General features: G+C 42.3%; 1 protein-coding gene and 1 long non-coding RNA gene across 10 annotated transcripts in view; one reads left to right on the forward strand and one right to left on the reverse strand.

Annotated features, from left to right (window-relative positions):
• Positions 1–1,120: 1,120 nt before the first annotated feature.
• Positions 1,121–20,993, reverse strand: part of CARMIL1 (capping protein regulator and myosin 1 linker 1) — a 319,172-nt gene continuing 299,299 nt past the window's right edge. For 5 of the 8 annotated variants that reach the window (XM_082346317.1, XM_082346318.1, XM_082346315.1 and 2 more), the window contains 6 exons: positions 17,789–18,224; positions 14,058–14,139; positions 12,136–12,339; positions 10,792–10,932; positions 8,150–8,299; positions 1,121–2,154 (listed from right to left, as the gene is read on the reverse strand). In XM_082346317.1, the coding sequence (XP_082202443.1) occupies positions 2,018–2,154; positions 8,150–8,299; positions 10,792–10,932; positions 12,136–12,339; positions 14,058–14,139; positions 17,789–18,224 (1,150 nt within the window). In that variant the 3' untranslated portion in view covers positions 1,121–2,017. Of the gene's footprint in view, positions 2,155–8,149; positions 8,300–10,791; positions 10,933–12,135; positions 12,340–14,057; positions 14,140–16,534; positions 17,069–17,788; positions 18,225–20,993 lie in introns of those variants that run through there. The other 3 variants (XM_082346316.1, XM_082346321.1, XM_082346322.1) reach the window with 3 other exon arrangements.
• LOC309607663 overlaps positions 2,161–20,993 on the forward strand; it is a 35,814-nt gene continuing 16,981 nt past the window's right edge. Inside the window, exons 1-4 of one of the 2 annotated variants that reach the window (XR_014232486.1) lie at positions 2,161–2,904; positions 4,190–4,263; positions 11,361–11,509; positions 17,425–17,525. This is a non-coding gene — a long non-coding RNA (uncharacterized lncRNA). Of the gene's footprint in view, positions 4,264–11,360; positions 11,510–17,424; positions 17,526–20,993 lie in introns of both variants that reach the window. The other variant, XR_014232485.1, reaches the window with a different exon arrangement.

Raw genomic sequence — 20,993 nt, forward strand, 5'->3', positions numbered from 1 at the left:
GGTGTTGGTTAATGTTCTTGCTCTGAAGAAAAAAAAGAGGAACAGGCAGAATGAACTCCCAATGGTTTCTACAGCAGAGCTGCACTTGGGCAGTGCTTTTAATCTAGCAAGTAAAAAATGCTAAATCTTTTCATGGCCATCTCAATTTAGGATTTGCACACTAGGGGTTGAGGACAGGTGCAACATTTTTGACAAACCAGGGCTGCCCTGCCTCCTTAGATTTTGTTGTAATTTTCCCATATATTTTCTTTCGCAAAAAAGAAACAAGTCATTGTTTTCCCTTCAAGTTGGCAAAATTTCCTCTGGGAATACTATTTTGCAAATGGAGAGTGTTAAAGTGCATCGTGAACAGAAGAAGCTGGATCACACGGGGAAACAAGCCAGCATGGGGCAGGGTCAAAGGCATGAGAACATCTTTTCTACCACAGGTGGAGCTCCCCATCGTAAGTAACCAGGTGTCGGTTATCCTCTTCCTGGATTTTCAGTGGCCATTTTTTAATTGCAGTTTGACTTCTTTCCAACACCTGACAACATGCCTGCCCAATTGCTGGCCAATGGCCTCTGCAAAGTAGACCCAGACCAACCAATGTTAAACTAAGGAAAAATAAATTTGGAAGGTCAGCCTGTCCAATCTAGCCATACAACGATGCGTCCTCAAAACAAAGTGATTCCTGGCTTTTTTGGCCCCTGTTCGGTATATCTGAGATGGGGTGTGAATTAATTACTGATAGCCTGATTCTTAGTTTAGGGCTTGCACATGGCACCAATAGGAAAACCATGGTCTGTAACTTAGGTGAAGATTCCCAGACCCCTCCTAGCAGTAGTCCTGCTCATCTCACAGTGCCTTGGTATTTTCTGAGCAACTCAGGCCCCCACTCCATCATCTGGCCCTGTCATTTGGCCTGAGTGGGCTCTCTTGGACACTCGTAATATAACCTTTCGATGAATTTCATCCTTTCGCCAAAGGTGAGAGCAGGCCATGGAATTAGCAAGTTGCATTTATTTGGACTGTAAAAGGTTTTTGATTATCTGGGAACTGTGATTATTGTGGATTTTTGGAAAACAAAGTTCATCACCACAAGCCAATCCTCACTAAAAAAGTCACTGGAGAAAGTCACAATTCCACTTGTAAAATCATTTTATTGGTATAAATATACATATGGATAAAATACCTTCAGCATGTAATGTAAGTGAATATTTGTGAAATGTCTTAAAAAGTAGTTTGATTTTTTTACAGGTGTCAAAGTATTCTCAATCACACGTTAAAAGCTAATATGCAGACAGAAATTAAAGGCCTTCAAAAAAACACGAATATTCATAAAACCTCATTCCAGTCTACTATATACATCAATCTGGGCACATGGTAGACTCAGCCACAGGCCTTTCACTCGGTTCTTAACTTTCTTGTCGATGATATCGTAAAGGTCACCAGACCAAGTTTAAATGTACAATTCCACATCGGGAAGGAAGAAGTTCCCCATGGGAGAATGCAAAAACCATACCCAAGATCTAATATATATAATTTATACAAATTATTAGTGTGCTCTGTTAATATAATTACAGTGTGCAATTGCATACATCAAGAATAAATTGCTCTATCAAGTCAAGTGCAGATTTGACACAGGTACGTGCAGCAGTACCCCAGGGTCAGCTGGATGGTGTTACTTGTGAGTGTGTGTCCAGTTACTTTGTTTGATTACGTCCCAAAACTCATCTTACAGGGCAAACTGTAGCTGCCTCAGAGAAATTCAAGTAGGGCCCATGGGATAATTGCTGGCATTCATTGAAGGCATATGAAGGAATGCAGAGAAATCAAATGCCAAGGGTTGGGAGAAGATCAGACATGTGCTTTGATTACTGAGAGATGGATCTGTTTCAGTTTTGGGGGGGAAAAAAAGGACAAAGGAAAAAGCACCAAGAGAAGATGCTTAGGAAGTAGGAAGAGGTGTTGCCCTTGGTTCCTCTCTGATGGCCATCAAACGCACCCCGTATGGTAAGACTTCTACATGGGTGACCGTTACACAAAAATAAACTCTTTTTCTGCTTCTTCCCCAGAGTCACTGGATTTGCTGCCTTGCTGGCCATCTTTACTGGAGGACCACTGCTTCTGTTCTTGACACTCCTGGGCCTGCTGGCCCCAGCTTCTCCTGGACACTGAAACAGAAAGGAAAGGAAGTCATTATAGTTGATGAACAAGAAGATGCCAGTGGCCTGAGCAGTAACGGGGTGAGATGCAGGGGCCCTGAAGAGTGGGAGGGTTCGGGATGAACTTTCTCAAAAACAACTTGCCAAGTACATTTCAAGACTCTAGACAGAAATTAAAAACAAACCAACAAAACAAAACAGAAAACAGAAAAACCCCAGTCTATGAGAGGGTGAGCCTCTCATAGACGTGGTTGACCATCTGAGGGCAAGGACCCCAGGAGGTGAGGGTGTGGGTGGGAGCAAAGGGAGAGGCCAGGAAGGAGGAGCACTGAAGCCACTCTGCCCCAGGTGACCTCCTCAGTCATAGCTGCCCCCTCATGCAGCACAGAGCACAGGAAACAGAGCCCTGAGGTGGACAATTTAGGGTTGGCCATCCCTGCTTCGGGGACGGGATTTAAGCAGAGGCCCCAGTAATCCTTGTCAGGGTTTTCTACGTCTTAGAAAACCTCAGTTTCACTTGCTAGGAAATGAATAAAGTCTTGTAGAAATGAATTAATACTGCCTGTATTCAATCCTCTAGGAACCAGCCTCCAGGTAAAAGAACTGCCATTTTTGTTGCCTGTTCTGATCACATATAAATATGAAGGATCTGCTGTTTATCTACAAAGCAATGATGAGAGAACAATCACCAGACTGAGCCTTTGTGATGTGTCCTGCCAGGCGCTCTGTTTTATCATTGCTACTCTTCACAGCTACGGGGTAGGTTCCATAAAACTTAGAATCGGGATTTAAACCAAATCTTTCTCCAATGCCCGTGTTCTTTCCAGCTAGATCATAGCTTCACTGCTACTATACCTTGGGAAAGGTTCAGATGCCACACCCCAGCATGGCTGTTAAGGGTTATTAAATATTACTCACCAAGTCTATTGTAGAGACACCACTTAAGCTAAAAATACCAAACCCATGCACTTCGTGTGGCTTGAAAGAGTACAGCTACCTCACTACTCAGAAGTTTAAATGATCCAAACAGGAACATAGTCCTGGAAAAGCAAGAGGACTCATTTGATGCTTCTAATCATTTTGATGTTAGCATTATGCTAAAAAACTCATCTTGGCTACTTAAATGTTTACGCTGCTAAAGAATGGTGTTTCAGGAAGTGAAAGCTCATGAAACCTAATAGTCAAAATGCAAACATAATAAAGTACTTCTCCTGCCCCTCCTGCTGTCAGGGCCAGATTCTGACCTCTAGACAATAAAAATTTAAGTTTAGTTAATTACATTAAATTGAAATTACTCAATTCTGAAAAGGATAAACTTTCAAATCTCACCATACAAGTAAGTAATTTTTTTAAATTTTCTGACTTCTTTTTACCCAACAGCTTTGAGCAAATTCTCAGATGGAGGGGAAAAGCAATGAATAAATGTTATATATTGATTTTTATATTTTAGCTTGAATTGGGTAAAAAAATTAAATGTGTCTGTTTGGTCCTTTGAAAGTTGTTAACAAGCCAGGTTTTGGAAAAGTAAATTTTCTATAAATAGTTTGCCCTTTATCACAAAGCCAATTTGATAGTATTCAATAATACTCAAAGTATTTAAGTTCTCAACTTGTGTGTATATTATGAACAGGAATTAATAGAGAAAATTTATAATATTTTCATCTTGAAATACTGTGCAATAAATAATCTAACCTCAAAGTAGAGCATTACTAGTGAAAACTGCTAGAAAATTTTATTCATTCATTTTAAAACTAAAATAAGTATTACTCAAAAATGTCCAACACTACAAGTTCTAAGGAAGAAATAAGTATGGTGATACATTGCTCATTTGTCTTCAGAGCAAACATATTAGCTTTCTTTCTTAGATTAAAACTTTTCATCCTGCCCAATATTTTAGGCTTCCTCGAAATCCCAGGTCTAATTGATGTTACATGATATGTACATCAGACTACTACTACTACTACTACTACTACTACTACTATATACATCAGACTACTCTCTAAAAATGGAGAAATTCATGCAATCAAATATGTTTCTGTCACAGATAAAAACCGAGAACCCTGGACCAGCGCTAAGCGAAACTGAGAGAAATCCAACAAAGGAATCTTCCTGAAAAAAGTAAGACTGTCCTTTAGCCTCCATCCAAGTGACACTAGTTTTTGAGTCCTCCAGGGATGGGGGGGTGGGCGGGGGGCAAGTTAACAGGCTCGTTTCTGAGTTGGTAACATAGACCCGACCTGGTACCCGTCATGAAAGCAAAAATTTTAATTTGTCCGACATAGTCACTGAGAGGAATAATAACATGCTCTTTCTGGGGGACTGTCAAAGCAGTTCACTAGGGTGGTGCCATTATCTAAAAATGTATTCTAAAAATATTCACTTTCATTGATTTAACTCTACCAATTGTGAATGTGACAATGAGTCTAGTACCAGGCTGACATTTTCTTTGTATCATAGGTAGGCACCTTTCTTGGAGAGGAAAACTGAGGCATGGTGAGATCAAGGAACTAGTTGCACAACTAACTGGTTTGAGTTTGGAAGCCAAAGCACTCAGTATTAGTCCAGATCACTAGTGCAAACAACTTTGTAGGGGGAATGTTCTTTGTCAAGCTTGTTTTCCAGCCTTTAGGCAGCATTATTTGATTGCATGTGATTAGGATGTTAATTACAATTATATTGAAGTAGGTTCAATATTTCTGAATTTAGACTCTACTAATTCAGAGGAATCTTAGGCAGCCTGCTTTAATGTGTGAATTCTTACATTAAAGAAGTGTAGTAAAACAATCTAATTTTTTTTTTATACCGTATAAAGTCAAGCATAAAGTGCTGGAGCATCTCTATATATGTGTCTATACACATATTTATTACCATTCCAGGTAACATTAAAATTATAAAAGATACTTGAGTAAGTAAACAGGCAATTTATTCAACAGAGACACTCCATGTATATTCATATCCTGTCTACAGTGTTGATAACTGGCACAGAGAGGCTCAAATGTGAAATCTGTCATTCTTGAAGATGATCTGATTTTGCGTATATATATATATATATATATATATATGCAAATACATACATATGCTAATTTTAAAGCTTCTGAAATGTGCATATAAATTCAGAATTAGAGATTCATATAAAAATTTGAGCTTTTCTTCATTTTAAGCTCCACTGACCTCCATATTTCCAAGGAGAAAACATTATGATGACCTTAAAATAATACTCAGTAGTCGGCCCTGGTTTTTTAATACTTTCTGGCAAGGGCCCAAAGTGCCAACCAACCATTAAATTTCATTTGAAGAATTCACATAGGGGTAGTAGAACCCAGATCTGGTGAAAAATGGGGAACAGAGCACTGGCTTACAGATGATAAGCCACAGCCAAATATTTGTTGGCTATAGGTTGAATTATGGAAGAAGCAAGTGATATATATAAAAGGAATCTCAGAATAAGATGGCCTGTACAAACAGGATACATTACAATGCATATAAAGCCAAAACCGACTGTTTTCTTCAAGAAAATAGGACATACTCTAATAAAAACATCACAGCTTATGATTAAACGTAGAGAGGAAATGATATGAAATTCATATCACTCGATGCAGTTACAAGTACTTCCAGGAAAAGAAAGTAAGCATTTTACCTGTCACATCAATATTAAAATAGCCACACAATTAAAACATAATAATCATGATAAAGATAGGTAGCGTGCTTTGAGAACAATAGCCTCTGTTTCACGGATACATGATTTAGGAAAATAAGAAAGCTATTTTAGCATAAACAAAGCTGTTCTTAAAACACTTAAAGAAAAGTACACACCGTGGTTTAACAGAATTGCTCTGCTGAATGCTATTTGTTAACCAGGAAACTATTCAGAAAGACTGCTACGCAGTTCTCAGGGGTGAAGACAAGTGCTGGGAATCGGCACTAACAAAACAGGATTAAAATATTATACATAAAATTACTTTAATTGAAGCTCCTGTAAAAATTACATTTTTGGTTTCCTGTCCATAGTTCAAGAAATCAAGGCAGCAAAGCAAATCAAGATGGTCCTATTTAATTCCATCAAAATTTGATGCAGCCCATCACAATGAGAATTTTAAGCCGAAGAGGTCATGAAAAAATCAGAGAGACACAGAATTTCTTGCCTTTCTAGGATTTGGCTTATCTCTGGCTTCATCTTATTTTTACTCTAACTCAAAGCCTCGCTGGCTGATCCATGTGGTACTACTGGCTGTCGGGCTCCTCCTCTGTGTGTTGTATAAAGTGCTCTAGTGTCCTCTTGAAGAAGGAACATTACTTTGTATCAAGGGTGCTTTGTTACTAACAAGTGATATAAGTCAACTGATGTAATAGTTCAAATGTAAATTTCCAAAATCTAGAAACATCTATGTAACCTTGGGTGTCCTTATCAAAAGAGGCACTATATAGAGATAGAGCTTCTGATTTAACATACTCTAAGAATTAATTCTCTCTCCCCAGAAAATAAGTGTCTTAGGTGTTCATTTATGTAATTTTTCTGTGACTTGAAGACAACAGATTTTCTTAGAAAATCTCTTGCAGGGAAAAGAGTTATTGTAATCGTGTGTCTATGAACACACCTACCACAAAGGAAGTACTTTAAAAGTGAAGGACCAAGTTGGTTGGTTTCCTCTAGGGCAAGTGCTACTCAGCCCAAACAGAATGCTCCATGCGTATCTACAGACTACGGACATCGCTTTATGTGGTGGGCATGTCCTCAACTCCACCCTGTCATGTGGCCAGTGTGTGCCGGGCCACCAGGCAAGTCAGAGTACATGGCTCATCCAACAGTGCTGGCCAAGAAGGCTGATTCCAAATGCTGTTGCTCGTGGGGGGCTGGTAGATGCTTTCTTTGTTGTTTTTGTGTTTAAATCTGTCGAGGAAAGTCCTCAAAGACAATAGTTCCTACCTGAGAAATCGTAACTCACTGGGCTACTAAGCTCTAAGGTGGGAGAGGTTTATCATCAATAATCAAGTGCTAAAGTTTGAGAATGGTTTAGCCTTTTAAAATAAAGGGAAATTATCCCTATTATAAGGTCACTTCCAGTGCCCTGCCCTCTTGAGGGATGTGGGCACTTTATCCCTGGAGCCAAGACACGCATATGTTAACCTCTGATAAAGTTTTACAGAAAGAAACAAAAGCCTTCTTCTAAGGGAAAAAGTCCCTTAAAGAAATTTCACATACCAGAATATTTTATATTCTTTTTCTTGTATGATACTAAAATTTCCTTTAAAAGACTTTTCAAGTCATATTTATAAAAAGTTATTAACCAGGGAGAGGATGAATAGTCATAGAAAAGCCATTTCCTCTCTGAATCAGCAGTGCTTGTTCTAAAATTTCCCATTGGAGATGAAAGCTGATTTAAAATCTGTCTCCTTTTTCTCTCCTGGGACTGTCCTCACCTGAAAATAACTTTACAGAATTTACTACAGTGTCAAATGGCAGACAGAAGTCATTGAGTAACTGCTGTAAAATAGTATAAATTGTTCCTAGAGGTTGAAAAGTTAATTAGTACTTTTCCGTTCTTACTAAAGGGTCATAAAATGTCCCCTAAAAGATCATGTGCATCCTTCCCTAAAAGAGTGTAAGGTAAGGTGTTAGACCAACATTGTCTAAAGGATAAATTGTGCTACTCTAAGAATTTCTGACCCCATCCCAGTTGAAATCTAAGACAAAAGAGATAAAGGGAGACATGACCCTGAATATAAAAATAAACCTCGACGATCACAGAAATTTGAAAGGACAAGTCACCATACTCGAAAGTAACTTGATCCTCCTCATAAGAATTTCTAAATTTAGATTTTTAAGTCAATACTTTTTTGCCACCAATGGAAGGACCATCCTGTTGCCATTCAGAAAAAAAAAAACCAGTTTATGAATAATCCCTGACCCAGTCCCAGGACAGAAGTTACTCAATTAAAGTTTGTTTTTGTTAGTGCCAGTTCATAAGCTTTGGGACAGTGAGGGATGATAATTGAAGACTCTAACCATTTGTTGGCTGTGACTTCCTGTGCCCAATTGCATTCACTTCCTCTTCTGCAATGGTGGAGTACAGTTTTGAAGGTCTTTTCCCTCTACTGGAAGGCTTGCCACTGTCATGATCTGAATGCCTTTTGTAATAATCTCCTCTTTGCACTACTGAGGAAAAGGGATTCATTTTACCCTTTGTAGTAGCAAATAACATCATGTTGACATTAATATTAAAAAATATTAATATATAAAACTTAAATATCAGCTTACCCACCCCACTTAAGATTCAAGGAACCTCCAGTGTTGGTCCTGAACAGATACACCATTATCTACAGAATTCAACAGCCAACATTATGGAAATGTCGTGCAAAATGAGGTGAGCGCTGAGTCTGCCCCCAAAAGATACTAATAAAAAGGCCCCCGCATTACCATTTCGATTCCAAGATGGATTAACGACAGTCACATTCACTATGGAATAATCCAGAAGAATCACAGCCATTTACCTGTTTCAGAAATGAGTTGGGCACGCTAGTCCAAAGGGAGGCACAGAACAAGGAAATGAAGTAACCAGCATGAATAATATACAAGAAAATAGGAATGAGCACAGCAGGAACATTTTTCTAAAGAAAAAGAGAGGGCTCACAAGCGGCTCTCATTCCTGGGCCAGCTTAGTGGACAAGCTGAAAAATAAACTGAAGTCAAAATATTACCACCTCAGACATTTACAAACCGTGCTCAGACCTCACATAGATTTTCAGTCCAATTTCAGTATCAAGCGACACCATCAGAATGATCTCGGTGATTAACTTATCCTGGATGCCAGAGGGGAAAGCAATGGTTTCCCCAGCTCTACAGTCTTTAGCTAGAAAAATGGGGTCGCAAACCATCCATAGTATTTGCTGTTGGGGGGAGTAAGGAAGGGAATCAAATATCTATCCCTGAAGCTATGAAATATTTGAGAAGCAACTCATTCATTCCTAAGTTCCTGGGGAAAGAACACCTGAATTTTTCAAAGCAGCAGTGGGCACACGAGCAGCATCCAGTATTTCACCCACTTCGTTAACTAGAGGCTCGTGGGTGACTCTAGGCCTTGTCTGATCATATAGCCAGGCGTCTTAGAAAACATCATTTTTCAAAAATGTTAAGCAATTATTTCTTGTTCAGCCTTCTCCCGCTTTCTTTTTAATCCTTCCATATTTCCAATGGCTTTTTGATGAGAGGAGCATTCCTACTTACCCCTACCACCCCTCCATGCCTCCCCATTTCTCTCCAACAAAATTCTCTCAGGCATTTTCAAAGCTTCCTTATAAGTAAAGACGCAAAGTCAGCAGTTGCAGAAAGAAGGGCAAATGAGGGGTGGGGCTGTGTGGTGTGAGCGGGCCTATCAGGGACACTCGCTGGCTCCAGCCTCTCTGAGCTGGCACCACCAAAGTTTCCTCTTCCTACACCAAAACTTCCAAAGGCCGTGGCTGTAATACCAAGCCCTGTATTTATTGACTACCCCGTGTGAAATGACTGTAGGTGTCAGCCATTGTTCATGGCTTCAGTTTCTCTGACAGAAGTGGTTTGTCAGCTTTGGTCAAAAACCCCACCTTTTAAAATTTATAGCCAATAGGTGAGTGAAGCTTGTACCCACTTAGTAAACCTGCAGAATGGAGATGAGAAAGCAGTCTGTGTTATTTTTTATTCGACTCCCAATTAACAAAGACAGTACTCACACACACTTTCTATTAACTTCAACCCAAGACCATCATGAATAAAAGAAAATGGCCCAAAGGAGGAAGATGTCAGAGTGATCAAAGAATTCTAAAGCATCAAACAATAAAATAAAACCAAGCAACTCCAAACCACGCTGAGAGCTATCTGGACATGGGTGACGATGGCTCTAGAATTTCTTTATAGGTGGTGCTTAGAGATGGCAATTACATTACACTTTATGAAGGACAGAACCCCAAAGGCAACTGTGCGTTGAACAGAATGGGAGGAGTGGGGGAAAGACCTGGTGGGGTGCGGAAGACACCCCGAACCCACCTCGCCTCCACTGATACCGACATTTGATCTGATTCTGGGAGATGAGATTCAAGTCCCGGGACTACCTTGTTCTGCTCCCACCTCAGCAAATTTGAAGGAACACACTGGTGCCATGATGCCCTGCGTCCACGCAGGTGACACACTTCTGAGGATGAGGAGCATCTGACCTCACGACTGAGCGAGGTAACAAGCCACAGGGCCTCCCAGGCCTGTGTGAGCCGCTCCTGAACCATAGCAACGGTGACTAACAACCAGGGGGAGCTCTTCTGAGCAACGATGGGACCTAGAAACCCACAGGTAGCACCAAATGAGTCACAGAACAATGTGTGTGCACTTCTGATACACTGGGAGTCAGTTCAGGAGCATCTAGAGATTATTATTACAAAGATCTTCGGGCTGAGTGTCTCAGTTACGCTTTTATTCCCTGTATATGGTCCTTCTTTAAGACCCAGTGTCACCAACAATGTTGAATCAAGTTTCTGAACAAAACTGCACTGGTTCCAAAATTTAATCCAAGGGACGCTGGGCTGACCGACAAACTCTAGGATATAAGTTGAGTCCAAGATTAATTCCTTCCCCTTGAAATGACTCTCCTTGGGGAGAGCTCACTCAGAGAAAAAACGTCTTACCTTCCCGGGAAAACGTCCTGGGACTGGGCTGTGGGCTGCCCTGGCTCTCTCTCTCCTTGTCCGAAGGAACCTTTTTCAGGACAGGCGGAAGAAGAGCGACTTTAGGGGAACCCGGGCTGGATGGAGAGTCTGGGATGTCCTCTATGGAGACACAAAGACATGAATCAACCTGTCCCACAAACTGGATTCCTAAAGCATAAGCTGGGTTAATCTTTAAAAACAAATGACTAATAATCTTTTAAAACGCAGCAGAGAATTTTTCTGGCCAAAAACTAGCTTCACAGCTCAGTTGAAGTAACAAACAATAGAGAGAAAAATAATGAAAACTTACGAAGAGTTAAAATCTGCAGATGTGAATCTATCTTGCAGATAGAATTTCAATTTCAGAATCTCAGTGAGCTGGTATTTGAAAATTAGACTGTAAGTGAACTAAATACTCCCTCTGCCTCAAACACAAAGGCTATTTGATTTTCTTAAAATACGTGATAGTTATAACCCATTGCCTTTACCTGTTGTCAAATCCAGTAAAGTGGTCACCATATGTATATAACGTGTATTTGCGCTTTCAGGAGTGGAGGTGCACGTACCTACATACACATACTGAGATCAGTAAGAATAACTTAGAATCATGGACTTTGAGAACCAGATAGGACTGTGGTGAGCACTGTACAACTGGAGAGACTGAACGACCTGCTACGCTAAAAAGATGGCAAAACAGGTAGGATTAGAAGTCTCGTCTCTTGATTCTAAAGGCTGTCCTGTTTCAGTCTAATTGAAAGGATTAACTGCATTGCACTCCTTTCTCTGCTCTATCACCAGCAGAGTAATTCTCAGTTTGGTGTGTGTGTGGGCCGGGCTGTGGTATACACAGACGGTGGGGCTGTGTGCCCATGACATGTTATTTACAAAAACAGGCCCACAGTTTGCAGAGCCCTGTTCTAAACCCTAAATATTTGACAGGATATGGGATTAAAAACACAGCAACTTATGCGTTCTCTATTTGTGGCCCTCATCCTTAAACTGTGGCCTTCTGAAGGGTCGGAGAACCAGGACACAGCTTTCAGAAAGCTACACCGAGCCCTGTCAAGGGGTCAGCACCCCACGAGGCTGCTTTATCCATCCTGCCTCCGAGCCAGAGCCCTGAGCGCAAGGACAGTCCCTGAGTGGGTGACCTCAGCACTGAATGAAGGCACCCTTCAGCCTCTGTCACTCTGGCAGGTTTCTCACGGCCCCTCCCGCACACACGCCCCCCTCCACGTTCACCAGCCGCCCTGGACACCAGCTGTGGAGGCCCGGTCCTGCCGCCCGGTCATGGTGTCACTTCCTGACCAGCAAAACCCTTACCAGGCCGCGAGGCGGTTCTCGGTTTCTGCGGGATGGTGGGCCGCACCGACAGGCCGGGTTTGGGGGACTGCAGGAGGGGCTTCGGGCTGGTGGGCCTGCTGGAAAAGCTCCGGGAGCTGGAGCCCGCCTCCACCTTGAGCTCTGCTTTGGTGTTCTTTTCTGGTGTTCCCAAACCGAAGCGGTTCTCTGGATGCACTTTAGGCACTTTTAAAATGAAAATGAGTACAAAAACCACTTTACTGTAAAAACCAAAGGTGAAAGAAACCAGTCCTTTGAAGGTAGAAGTCTGGTGCAAACTGCTATAATGGTTTCTTGTCATTTCTCATCAGATATTTTATTTAATTGAAGTATAGTTGACTTACAATATTATATTAGTTTCATGTGTACAACACAGTGACTCAATACTTTTATAGATTATACTCCATGTTATTATAAAATATTGGCTATATTCCCTGTGCTGTACATTACAGCCCTGTATCTTAGCTATCTTGTACCTAGCCGTCTATACCTCTTAATCCCTAATCTTGCCCCTCCTCCCACCCCTCACCCCACTGGTAACCACTAGTTTGTTTTCTGTATCTGTCATCAAAGATATTTTAGAACAGGAACATGCTATTCTAGCATGTTTTTAGAATCAAAACACGCTGGTGGAAGACAAAAATTCTTGCTAGAAAAGTGGTGAATTTGGTGGTGCTCTTCCGATCACCCTTGACTATTCCAGAGACGACAAGCCTCATATTTAATAGGGTACATGTCCATACGAGTGTATAGGGGGGACAGCAGGCCTCAATCCATTTGAAGCCGTCAGATCTTCCTTAGATCTGGCACAAGGCACAGGTCTAACCAACTGCAGGTGCCTCCGTTCTGGAGGACAATCAGTTAGGGGTCTGGCTGCAGGTCCTGGGAGAGGAGCACTGTGCTGATGCCCAGAACCTCAAGTCTAGTGAGAACCACTCCAGGGGCATCAGCTCATGCCCCGCCTCCACAGCTTCTGCTGCCTTAATTATCCAGATAACCGGCAGAAATAAGCCAGCTGAATATGAGTTTTAGCCCAACTCTTACCTTATGAAGATGCTAAAGCCAAACACAAGAACGTCAAACAGTAAAATGAGGTAATTTCTGCACAATTTACAAGTTACTCTCCAGTTTGCATCTAAAGTATCTTACTCTCTTTCTGCACCTGAAAAGTCCGAGGGTCAAAGGAAATCAGATATTCAGGAATATTCAAGCTGAAAGAAAAGAGCATCCCCTCATGTCAGTTAAAAGGGCCTCCTCCCATATACCATGTATGGCGTATTTTTAAAAACATCAGTAAAACAGAAACAAGATTCATAGATACAGAAAACAAGCAGGTGGATTCTAGAGAAGAAATGGGTAGAGGGATGAGTGAAATTAGGTGAGGGAGATTAAGAGGTATAAACTTCCAGGGACAAAATAAATGAGACACAGGGATGAAATGTACAGCATGGGGAATACAGTCAGTGATTTTGGCATAACTTTGTACAGTGGCAGATGGCACTTATCATGGTGATCATTTTGTAATAGAAATATCAAATCACGGTGGTGTGCACCTGGAACTAACACAGTGTTGTAGGTCAGTTATACTTCCATGATTAATTAATTTGATTAAATTAATTCATCAGCCATGTCCCCTCTCCAAATGCCCACAGTTTAGGAGTTCTTCTCAATGAAGTCTCTTCCCTTTGGGAAACAGGGAAAGGTGCCCTGCCCAGGTGCCAGGCTACTATGGTGGGAGGTGTCGGGCAGGTGAAGGGCTGTGGTCTTTTAGGTGAAAGCTGAGAACATGTAACACAGAGGCCCATCCTTGCTCTCCATCTTTATTTGCCTTGTGTCAATCACATTTGACGCATGGAATCAGAACGTGTTTTTCTTAACGGGGTGACGGCAGTGGCCTGACTTACCTGCCCCACCTCCATCCAACCGTTCTGTGCTGCTCAAGGCCAGGCTGGAAGAATCCTGGGAGATGGCATCATTTCCAAGTTTCTAAAAAATTCAAGTGCCCCGCCCCAAAAGTGCATAGTTTTTTAAAGTGTAAGAAAAAGAACAAAGCAGATAATAACTGGCAACAAATAATGGCTCCTTAACTCTACTGTCATTACACTGACTGTGTCCGACCTCCCCATCTCCCTGAGGCTCTGCTGCTGGGACAAAACCATGAGAGACACGCTCTGTTCTGTGTTTACAATCAGGGCTCTGGGGTCCAAAGTGCGGCCAGTTCCTCAGGATGCTCCCCATGGACAGAGGGGCGGGGCCCGAGGGAGCCAGCGGGCGTGGTGACATCTCCTGTTTTTCTGATTGAACACCTAGGCGGGCTCTGCAGCCCCTGATGCTCCACGTGATGGGGGCACTGATACTCTAATTGTTTCCAGGACCCTCTCCAGATTGGGTTCCACTGATCTAAAAGCAATGGAAACCCTCCCAACCTCAGTGTACAAAACAGGGAGGAAGGGGCCTGAAATGGGCAGGGTCTTCCTTGCCAGTGAGGCAGAAGCACAAGACACACATCTATAGTTTAGGAGGCAAGTATAAATAGGTCTGAATTAATTTTTTTTAAATCTGCAGGTGGGAGGAGTTTATGATGGCAAAGACAAGGAAGGTGAGATGGCCAGGGAGGAATCAGCCTCTGCTTTATGGGGCAGGAAGTCCACAAGAGAGTGAGGCATTTAGATACAAAAAAGATAAGAAGAAAAAAAAAGGCTAGCGTTTGCTCAGTGATACCCGAGAACCCTATTGGCAGAGATGACCCACATCTGCCTCCCGTCTAAAAAACAAAAATAAGAGGGGCGGGTGGACCAGGAGGCACGACGATTCCTAAGCCAGTTCGAGCTTCAGCCTGCCGGTTCCTGCTCAACTCACGCTTCTGACAAACCTAAAAAGCAAATATCTGCTGCCAGTTCCGAGCTTTAAATTGTTTCCGATGATACAGGAGAGATGATCTGAAACACAGTTGAGATCTGCCTCGTTACAATCTGCCACAGCCGCGCATCCGCCGGGAGTGCCAGCTGTGTCAGGAGGGAGTGGGGAACATGGCAGGAGTGCCGAGGAATTTCTCAGCGAGCCCATGGAGTTCCACTCTCACTAGGGGTGGTTACTGAGCAGGTCTCAGAGGAAGTGTGGACACAAGTACCACAGCGAGAACGGCACGTTATTTGACATCATTATGGAAAAGTGACCCCAAGGAAGGGAAGCCCCGTGCCAGGGGCAGCACGTGGAGCCCTCTGAGCCCGGACGCAGGTCCGCAGGGCCAGGAGCTAGCCATGAACTGCCAGCCAAAACCAGCAGGGGGCGCTTTAGTCCCCCCCCCCCCCCCACCTCCCCGCAGCTGTCTAGAGGCTGGGCCAAACCGGTCCTCAAATGCAGAGTGCCTGACCTAGCCTTTCATAGCTTCTTAGAAGGCAGGGGCGTGGGTATCCAAGCTCAGATAAAAATGATAAAGTGGAGTATTTAAACAGGGCCAGGAATGAAGAGGAGTTAAATTTGTGCCCTGAGCGCCTTGCTTAAGGAGAAACTGCCTTTTAGGCTCATGCGAGTGCAGGGCTGGCATCTGAGAGTAAGGGCCTCCTTAAATTTTATACCCTGGGCACCTCATTTGCCTACATTTAAAATCTAATCCTAGGAGTTGTTTTCACTTTTTCCTTCCAGGCTTTCTGAGGTAGTTACAAATCCCCAAAATGACTGTGCGGAATGAGGATGAAATAACCTGATGTCAGTTGTCTCTGAGTGCAGGCAGCTGACGAGGTGGCCCCAGAAGAAAAGATATGGCCGCTAAGCTTTCAATACCTGTTACTCTCCTTTGTTAATAAATAATAAACACCATACTTTCATTTTCACAGTTCTTTCTGTGAAAATATATGTATTTTTAAAATAAATACATATATTAAAAGTAAGTAGTGTAAAGAGAATTACTCCAGAGGAAAGTGAAGGCTATATATATACATACACACACATATATATATATATATATATATTTTTTTTTTTTATCATAGTATATTCACTTCTGGTGCTTATGTTGCTAACTTTATAGGGAACACAGTCATGGAATTTTAGGGGAAAATATTCTAAAACTAATTTTCAAAACACGTTCTCATTATTTTATAGTTCTGATAGAACACCCTTGACTGGTTCCAATTTTAAATACTAAGGATTTTTATTCTTGTTTTAATAGACACTAGATGGTGCTCAAAGATCATCAGTATGAGTCTTGAACAAATTAAACCATAAGAATTTTGTCACTTAGAGCCAATTTATCGAATCCAAAGCACCCGGAAAAAAACCGTCCAGCACTTCTCATCTTTCTACCAAAAGGCAGCTATTCATCCATGGAAACAGTGATAAAAATAAACCGCTCATTAGTGAAAACAGCACATGCCTTGTTGTAAAGGAAAGTCTATGAAACAGGTTGAAATTTAAACATTTCCTTGGGTGTCTGACTCACCAATGATGTGTTCACAGTGTTCAGAATTCTGAGCAGTGAAGGCCACAACATGCCTCCCAGGTTAACAGAGTATAGTTTTAGCTCAACCCTTCTCTGCGGGCTAGTGAGTGAGTGAGGAGGGATCCGTAACTAGAAAATTGCTAGATAACGATGGTGCTGGTGGAGGAACTACGGTGAACAGCTGTAAAATCATGCGGGGTGCAGGATTTAAAGAAAAAATAATCAGTTGTTTAGAAGTAATATAAAACAGCCCTGCATGTCCTGGTAAACAGTTAACCATTTACTTTCTGAAAATCAAGGGTTCATTGGGATGAACTATTTTATTCTGATTCAAATAAAAATCGACGTGCAATTTTCCTTTCATTGGAGAACTCAGTTTTACAAACATAAAAGAGCTCAGGATAGTGCATAGAAACCAAAACCTGGGTTAAACATATTGATCTTAGTGATCACAATAAGGATACAATCCTCAAGTAGCTGCAGGAAAAAACAGAGGTAAAAGGAGAAAAAAAATAAATACACAACTTATATTTTAAAAAGAAGTTCAAAAATAAGTAATGCATTAAGTCAGATTTTGGGGGGACTCAGCAATTTTTAAATGATAAAGTGCTTCTTCATAGCAAAAGACAACATATCTCAATGGTCAAGTATTCAATTAATTCTAACAGAATACTTTGACTTTTAAACCTGGAATTTAGCAAGGAACTTTCAGGTTTGGAAAAGGACATAAATTCTGAAATAACTGAAAAATAGATCTCTCTTGATATAACTAGAATCTGGTTTCAATAATTTTATTTGCCTCTGTCAGCTTTCCTATCTCCAGTCACCCTCAGGTCTCCATTTGGATTCAACAGACAGTCTTTCCCCAGAGTGGAGCACGTCCCTGGCACAGCTGTCACATGTTTCTATGACACGCACAGGAGCACCTGAGCAGGTGAGACAAGGCCCGTGGACCTTCAGCCACTGCCGACCTTCCCAGCCTGAGGCTCTCCGGGAGAGCGTGACCCTCATGCCAGCGGGAAAACATGGGAAGACCAGGCCCTCTGGTCTGTGTTCCGGGTTCTTTAGGAAAAAGTCGTGTTTTCGGATTTTTATTTAACCCACAGGTTATTTTTCTGTACCTGTCTTGCCCATAAAAACCGAGTGGAGACAAAAACGACAAAGGCAACCAAGTCAAAACAGACCCTCCTCCCTTACCTTCAGCGAGCAAGCAGCCTTGGCTTTCATCTCCTGCTTGGCCTTCATCTCCGCCAGCAGCCCGCTGCCCATCATTTGGACCCTGTACCTTCGCCCTCCTTGGGGGCTGCCCTTGCTGTCACTCCGGTCCACCTTCCCCACGTCTTCCCCTTGACTTTCTTCTAGGGAGTCAGGTGTTTTGATCTCCTCTACCCGATCAGCACTGCCATTGTGCTCTGCTGGCTTCGTGTCCTTCCTGGGGGTGTCCACAGCTGGGCTTCTGACTCCTGCCTTTGGAGAGGAGAGTTCTTCTGTCATCAAGAGCGTTGGTGACCGCTCAGGTTTGGTCCGGGGTTTGATTAAGTTGAGAAAGCCACTTTTCCGAAAGTCTCGCTTTTTCTTCTCGTCTCCTCCTTCACTAAGCTCGTGGGACTCTAAGCCTCTTGCTGACCCTCTCCTGTGATTCAAAAGAACAAATCCTGTTGGGTTTACTGTAATTAAAGCTCCAGCAAGAATCAGTCAAAATCGAAATAGGGAGATTGCTGCTTATACAGCAACCATTCTGAAGCATTTAAAAAAAAGTTGACTTTGGAAATAGAAAGGAATGTTGAATATCACCATATCCACACAAATCAACTATGGGAATGTGATGTGACTGGGAGGACTGAGAGCAGAGGTGAGTTTATGTTTAAATGCTGTATGTAGTCAAGTGCCTCTCCACTCGCAAGAACTTCCAGAAAAGGTGGCTCCACCCAAGACACAGGTGGGCGACGGACTGCCTTATTTACTTTGGCGGGCACTGGAAAGGGCCAGATTTCCCCTTAAGCCCCTAAAATCCTTCCATGGTCATTAGATAACATCTGAAACCCCGCCCTGAGTGCTCAAACCAAGATCCGGATCCCTGCTTAAATGTAATACCACTGAAAGAGGCAACAACATGAAAAAGCAGACAGTAAGCTTTGGCAGAGGTCTGTCAGGAAACGGGTGGGGAGAGAGTGTAAATGATGTGGGTTGAGTGGGAGGTATCATCACTGCCTTTCACTTAACGCTGGAAGGATGAATACCCGTTTAGCTGCCCTGAGACCCCGGGAAAATCCCAGTAAGGGATTGAAAAAAAAAAGGCATATAAGCCCCAGGGGGAGAAAAGGCACAAACAACAGCTTGGAAGCCAAAATCGTTAGGAGTGAAAACTGACTTAATCTGGGAACGCTGACCTCTAAAGCATTGTAGGGGAGGCCCTGAAGCAAATGGATTTCAGGGGAAGGGGAGCAAAATGTGCCACCCCAAAATATGCCTCTTTGGCACAGGATTATTTGAGGCTGATTATTTTTAAGGAACTGCAGACACAGGAGAAGCTCTGAAAACAGAGTAGTTACCCTTTTGTAAGAGAAATTTACATTTCTAAGGAAAATCTCCATTTGTACGGGTGTATTCCTTTCAGTACCAGGAAAAAAAAGAATCACTAAATCCCTAGACATTTATCAATGGAGAAGGCAGGGACTTAAACCTGCACAACGACCTTACCCTTGTTTATCTGGTCCAGGATAACCTCCCCAAACTGTCCCCAACCCCATCTTTCTTCTGTCTTTAGCTGAAGATGGTATTTAAGGTGGTAGTGTGGGCCATTTCAGGGAATTATTGTTTTCCTTGGGATCTCACATGTATACAGGGGGTATACGTGTTAATAAACTCCATGAAACAAGAAAAATAGAAAAATGTGATCGCATAAGTGGAAGACTCAAGGTTGGAAGATAAGACTGAGGAAATCGCACAGAAAGTTGATGGGGGGAGGCTAAGAAAAAAAATGAAAAAATAGAAGCGAAACAGTAAAACAAACAAACAAACAAACAAAAAACAAAAACTAGTGGATTAATAGAGGAAACAGGGCTTCCCTGATGGCGCAGTGGTTGAGAATCTGCCTGCCAATGCAGGGGACATGGGTTCGAGCCCTGGTCTGGGAAGATCCCACATGCCGTGGAGCGACTAGGCCCGTGAGCCACAACTACTGAGCCTGCGCGTCTGGAGCCTGTGCTCCGCAACAACAGAGGCCGCGATAGTGAGAGGCCCACGCACCGTGATGAAGAGTGGCCCCCACTTGCCGCAACGAGAAAAAGCCCTAGCACAGAAACGAAGACCCAACACAGCCATAAATAAATAAATAATTAAATAATTTTTTAAAAAAAACAACTGAAATGTACATTATTGTATTTTAAAAAAAAAATAGAGGAAACAATCATGGGAGTTTAAGAAAAAGAATATAGAGAAAAAGGAAGCAAAGAAATTATAAAAGAAATAATTCACGAAAAACTCCAGAACCAAAGAATATAAATTCCCAGATTGAAATGGCTCATTAGTGCCTAGCAAATGGGTTTCAACGAAACAAAATCAAAAATCCACACAGAGGATATCATCATAAAATGTCAATATACCAGGAGCAGAAAGAAGATCCCAAATGCTTCCTGAGAAGAGGAAAAAAAGAACAAGCCAGAAAGGATCAGGACTCAAGATGACATTGGATTCTTAGAGCAACACTAGAAGCTTGAGGATAATGGGACCAGGTTTTCAAAATTCTAAAGAAAAATGGATTCCAATCTAGAGTTCTGTACCTAGTCACACTATTAAGCAAAATGCAAGACATACGCATTTCAGAAACTCACTTCCCGTGCTTCCTTTCTCAGCAAGCAACCCGAGGAGGTGCTGCACCAAACAAGAGAGTGAAGTAAGGAAGACGACGACCGGGCCAAAGGAAACAGGAAAGACACAGGAATGAGTGAGGGGAGGCCCCCAGCAGACAGTGAAGGGACATCCCAGGAGGCCAGCAGGGGACGAGGCCTACAGGTCACCCTGGGGCTATCAGACAGCAGTGAAGGATGTGCCCAGGAAGATGAAACTGAGAAGACTTGTGGAAATTTATACCTTTACTGGAGACTTTGGCGGGCACTGGAGATAGGTCAGAGATAGGAATACAGAAAACTAAGCAAAGGCAAAAGGAGACAATTGTTAACTCCAGGGAAAATAAAAAGTTGTATAGCAGATGAACCTATTGGCAAAGCAGAAACAGAGACACAGACATAGAGAACAAACGTATGGACACCATGGAGGGGAAAGGGGTGGGGGTGGGATGAATTGGGAGATTGGGATTGACATATATACACACTACTATGTATAAAATAGATAACTAAAGAGAACCTACTGCCTAGCACAGGGAACTCTACTCAGTGCTCTG

The sequence above is a fragment of the Balaenoptera borealis genome (genome assembly GCF_965194805.1).
Source record: "Balaenoptera borealis genome assembly, chromosome: 12".
NCBI classification, from domain to species: Eukaryota; Metazoa; Chordata; class Mammalia; order Artiodactyla; family Balaenopteridae; genus Balaenoptera; species Balaenoptera borealis.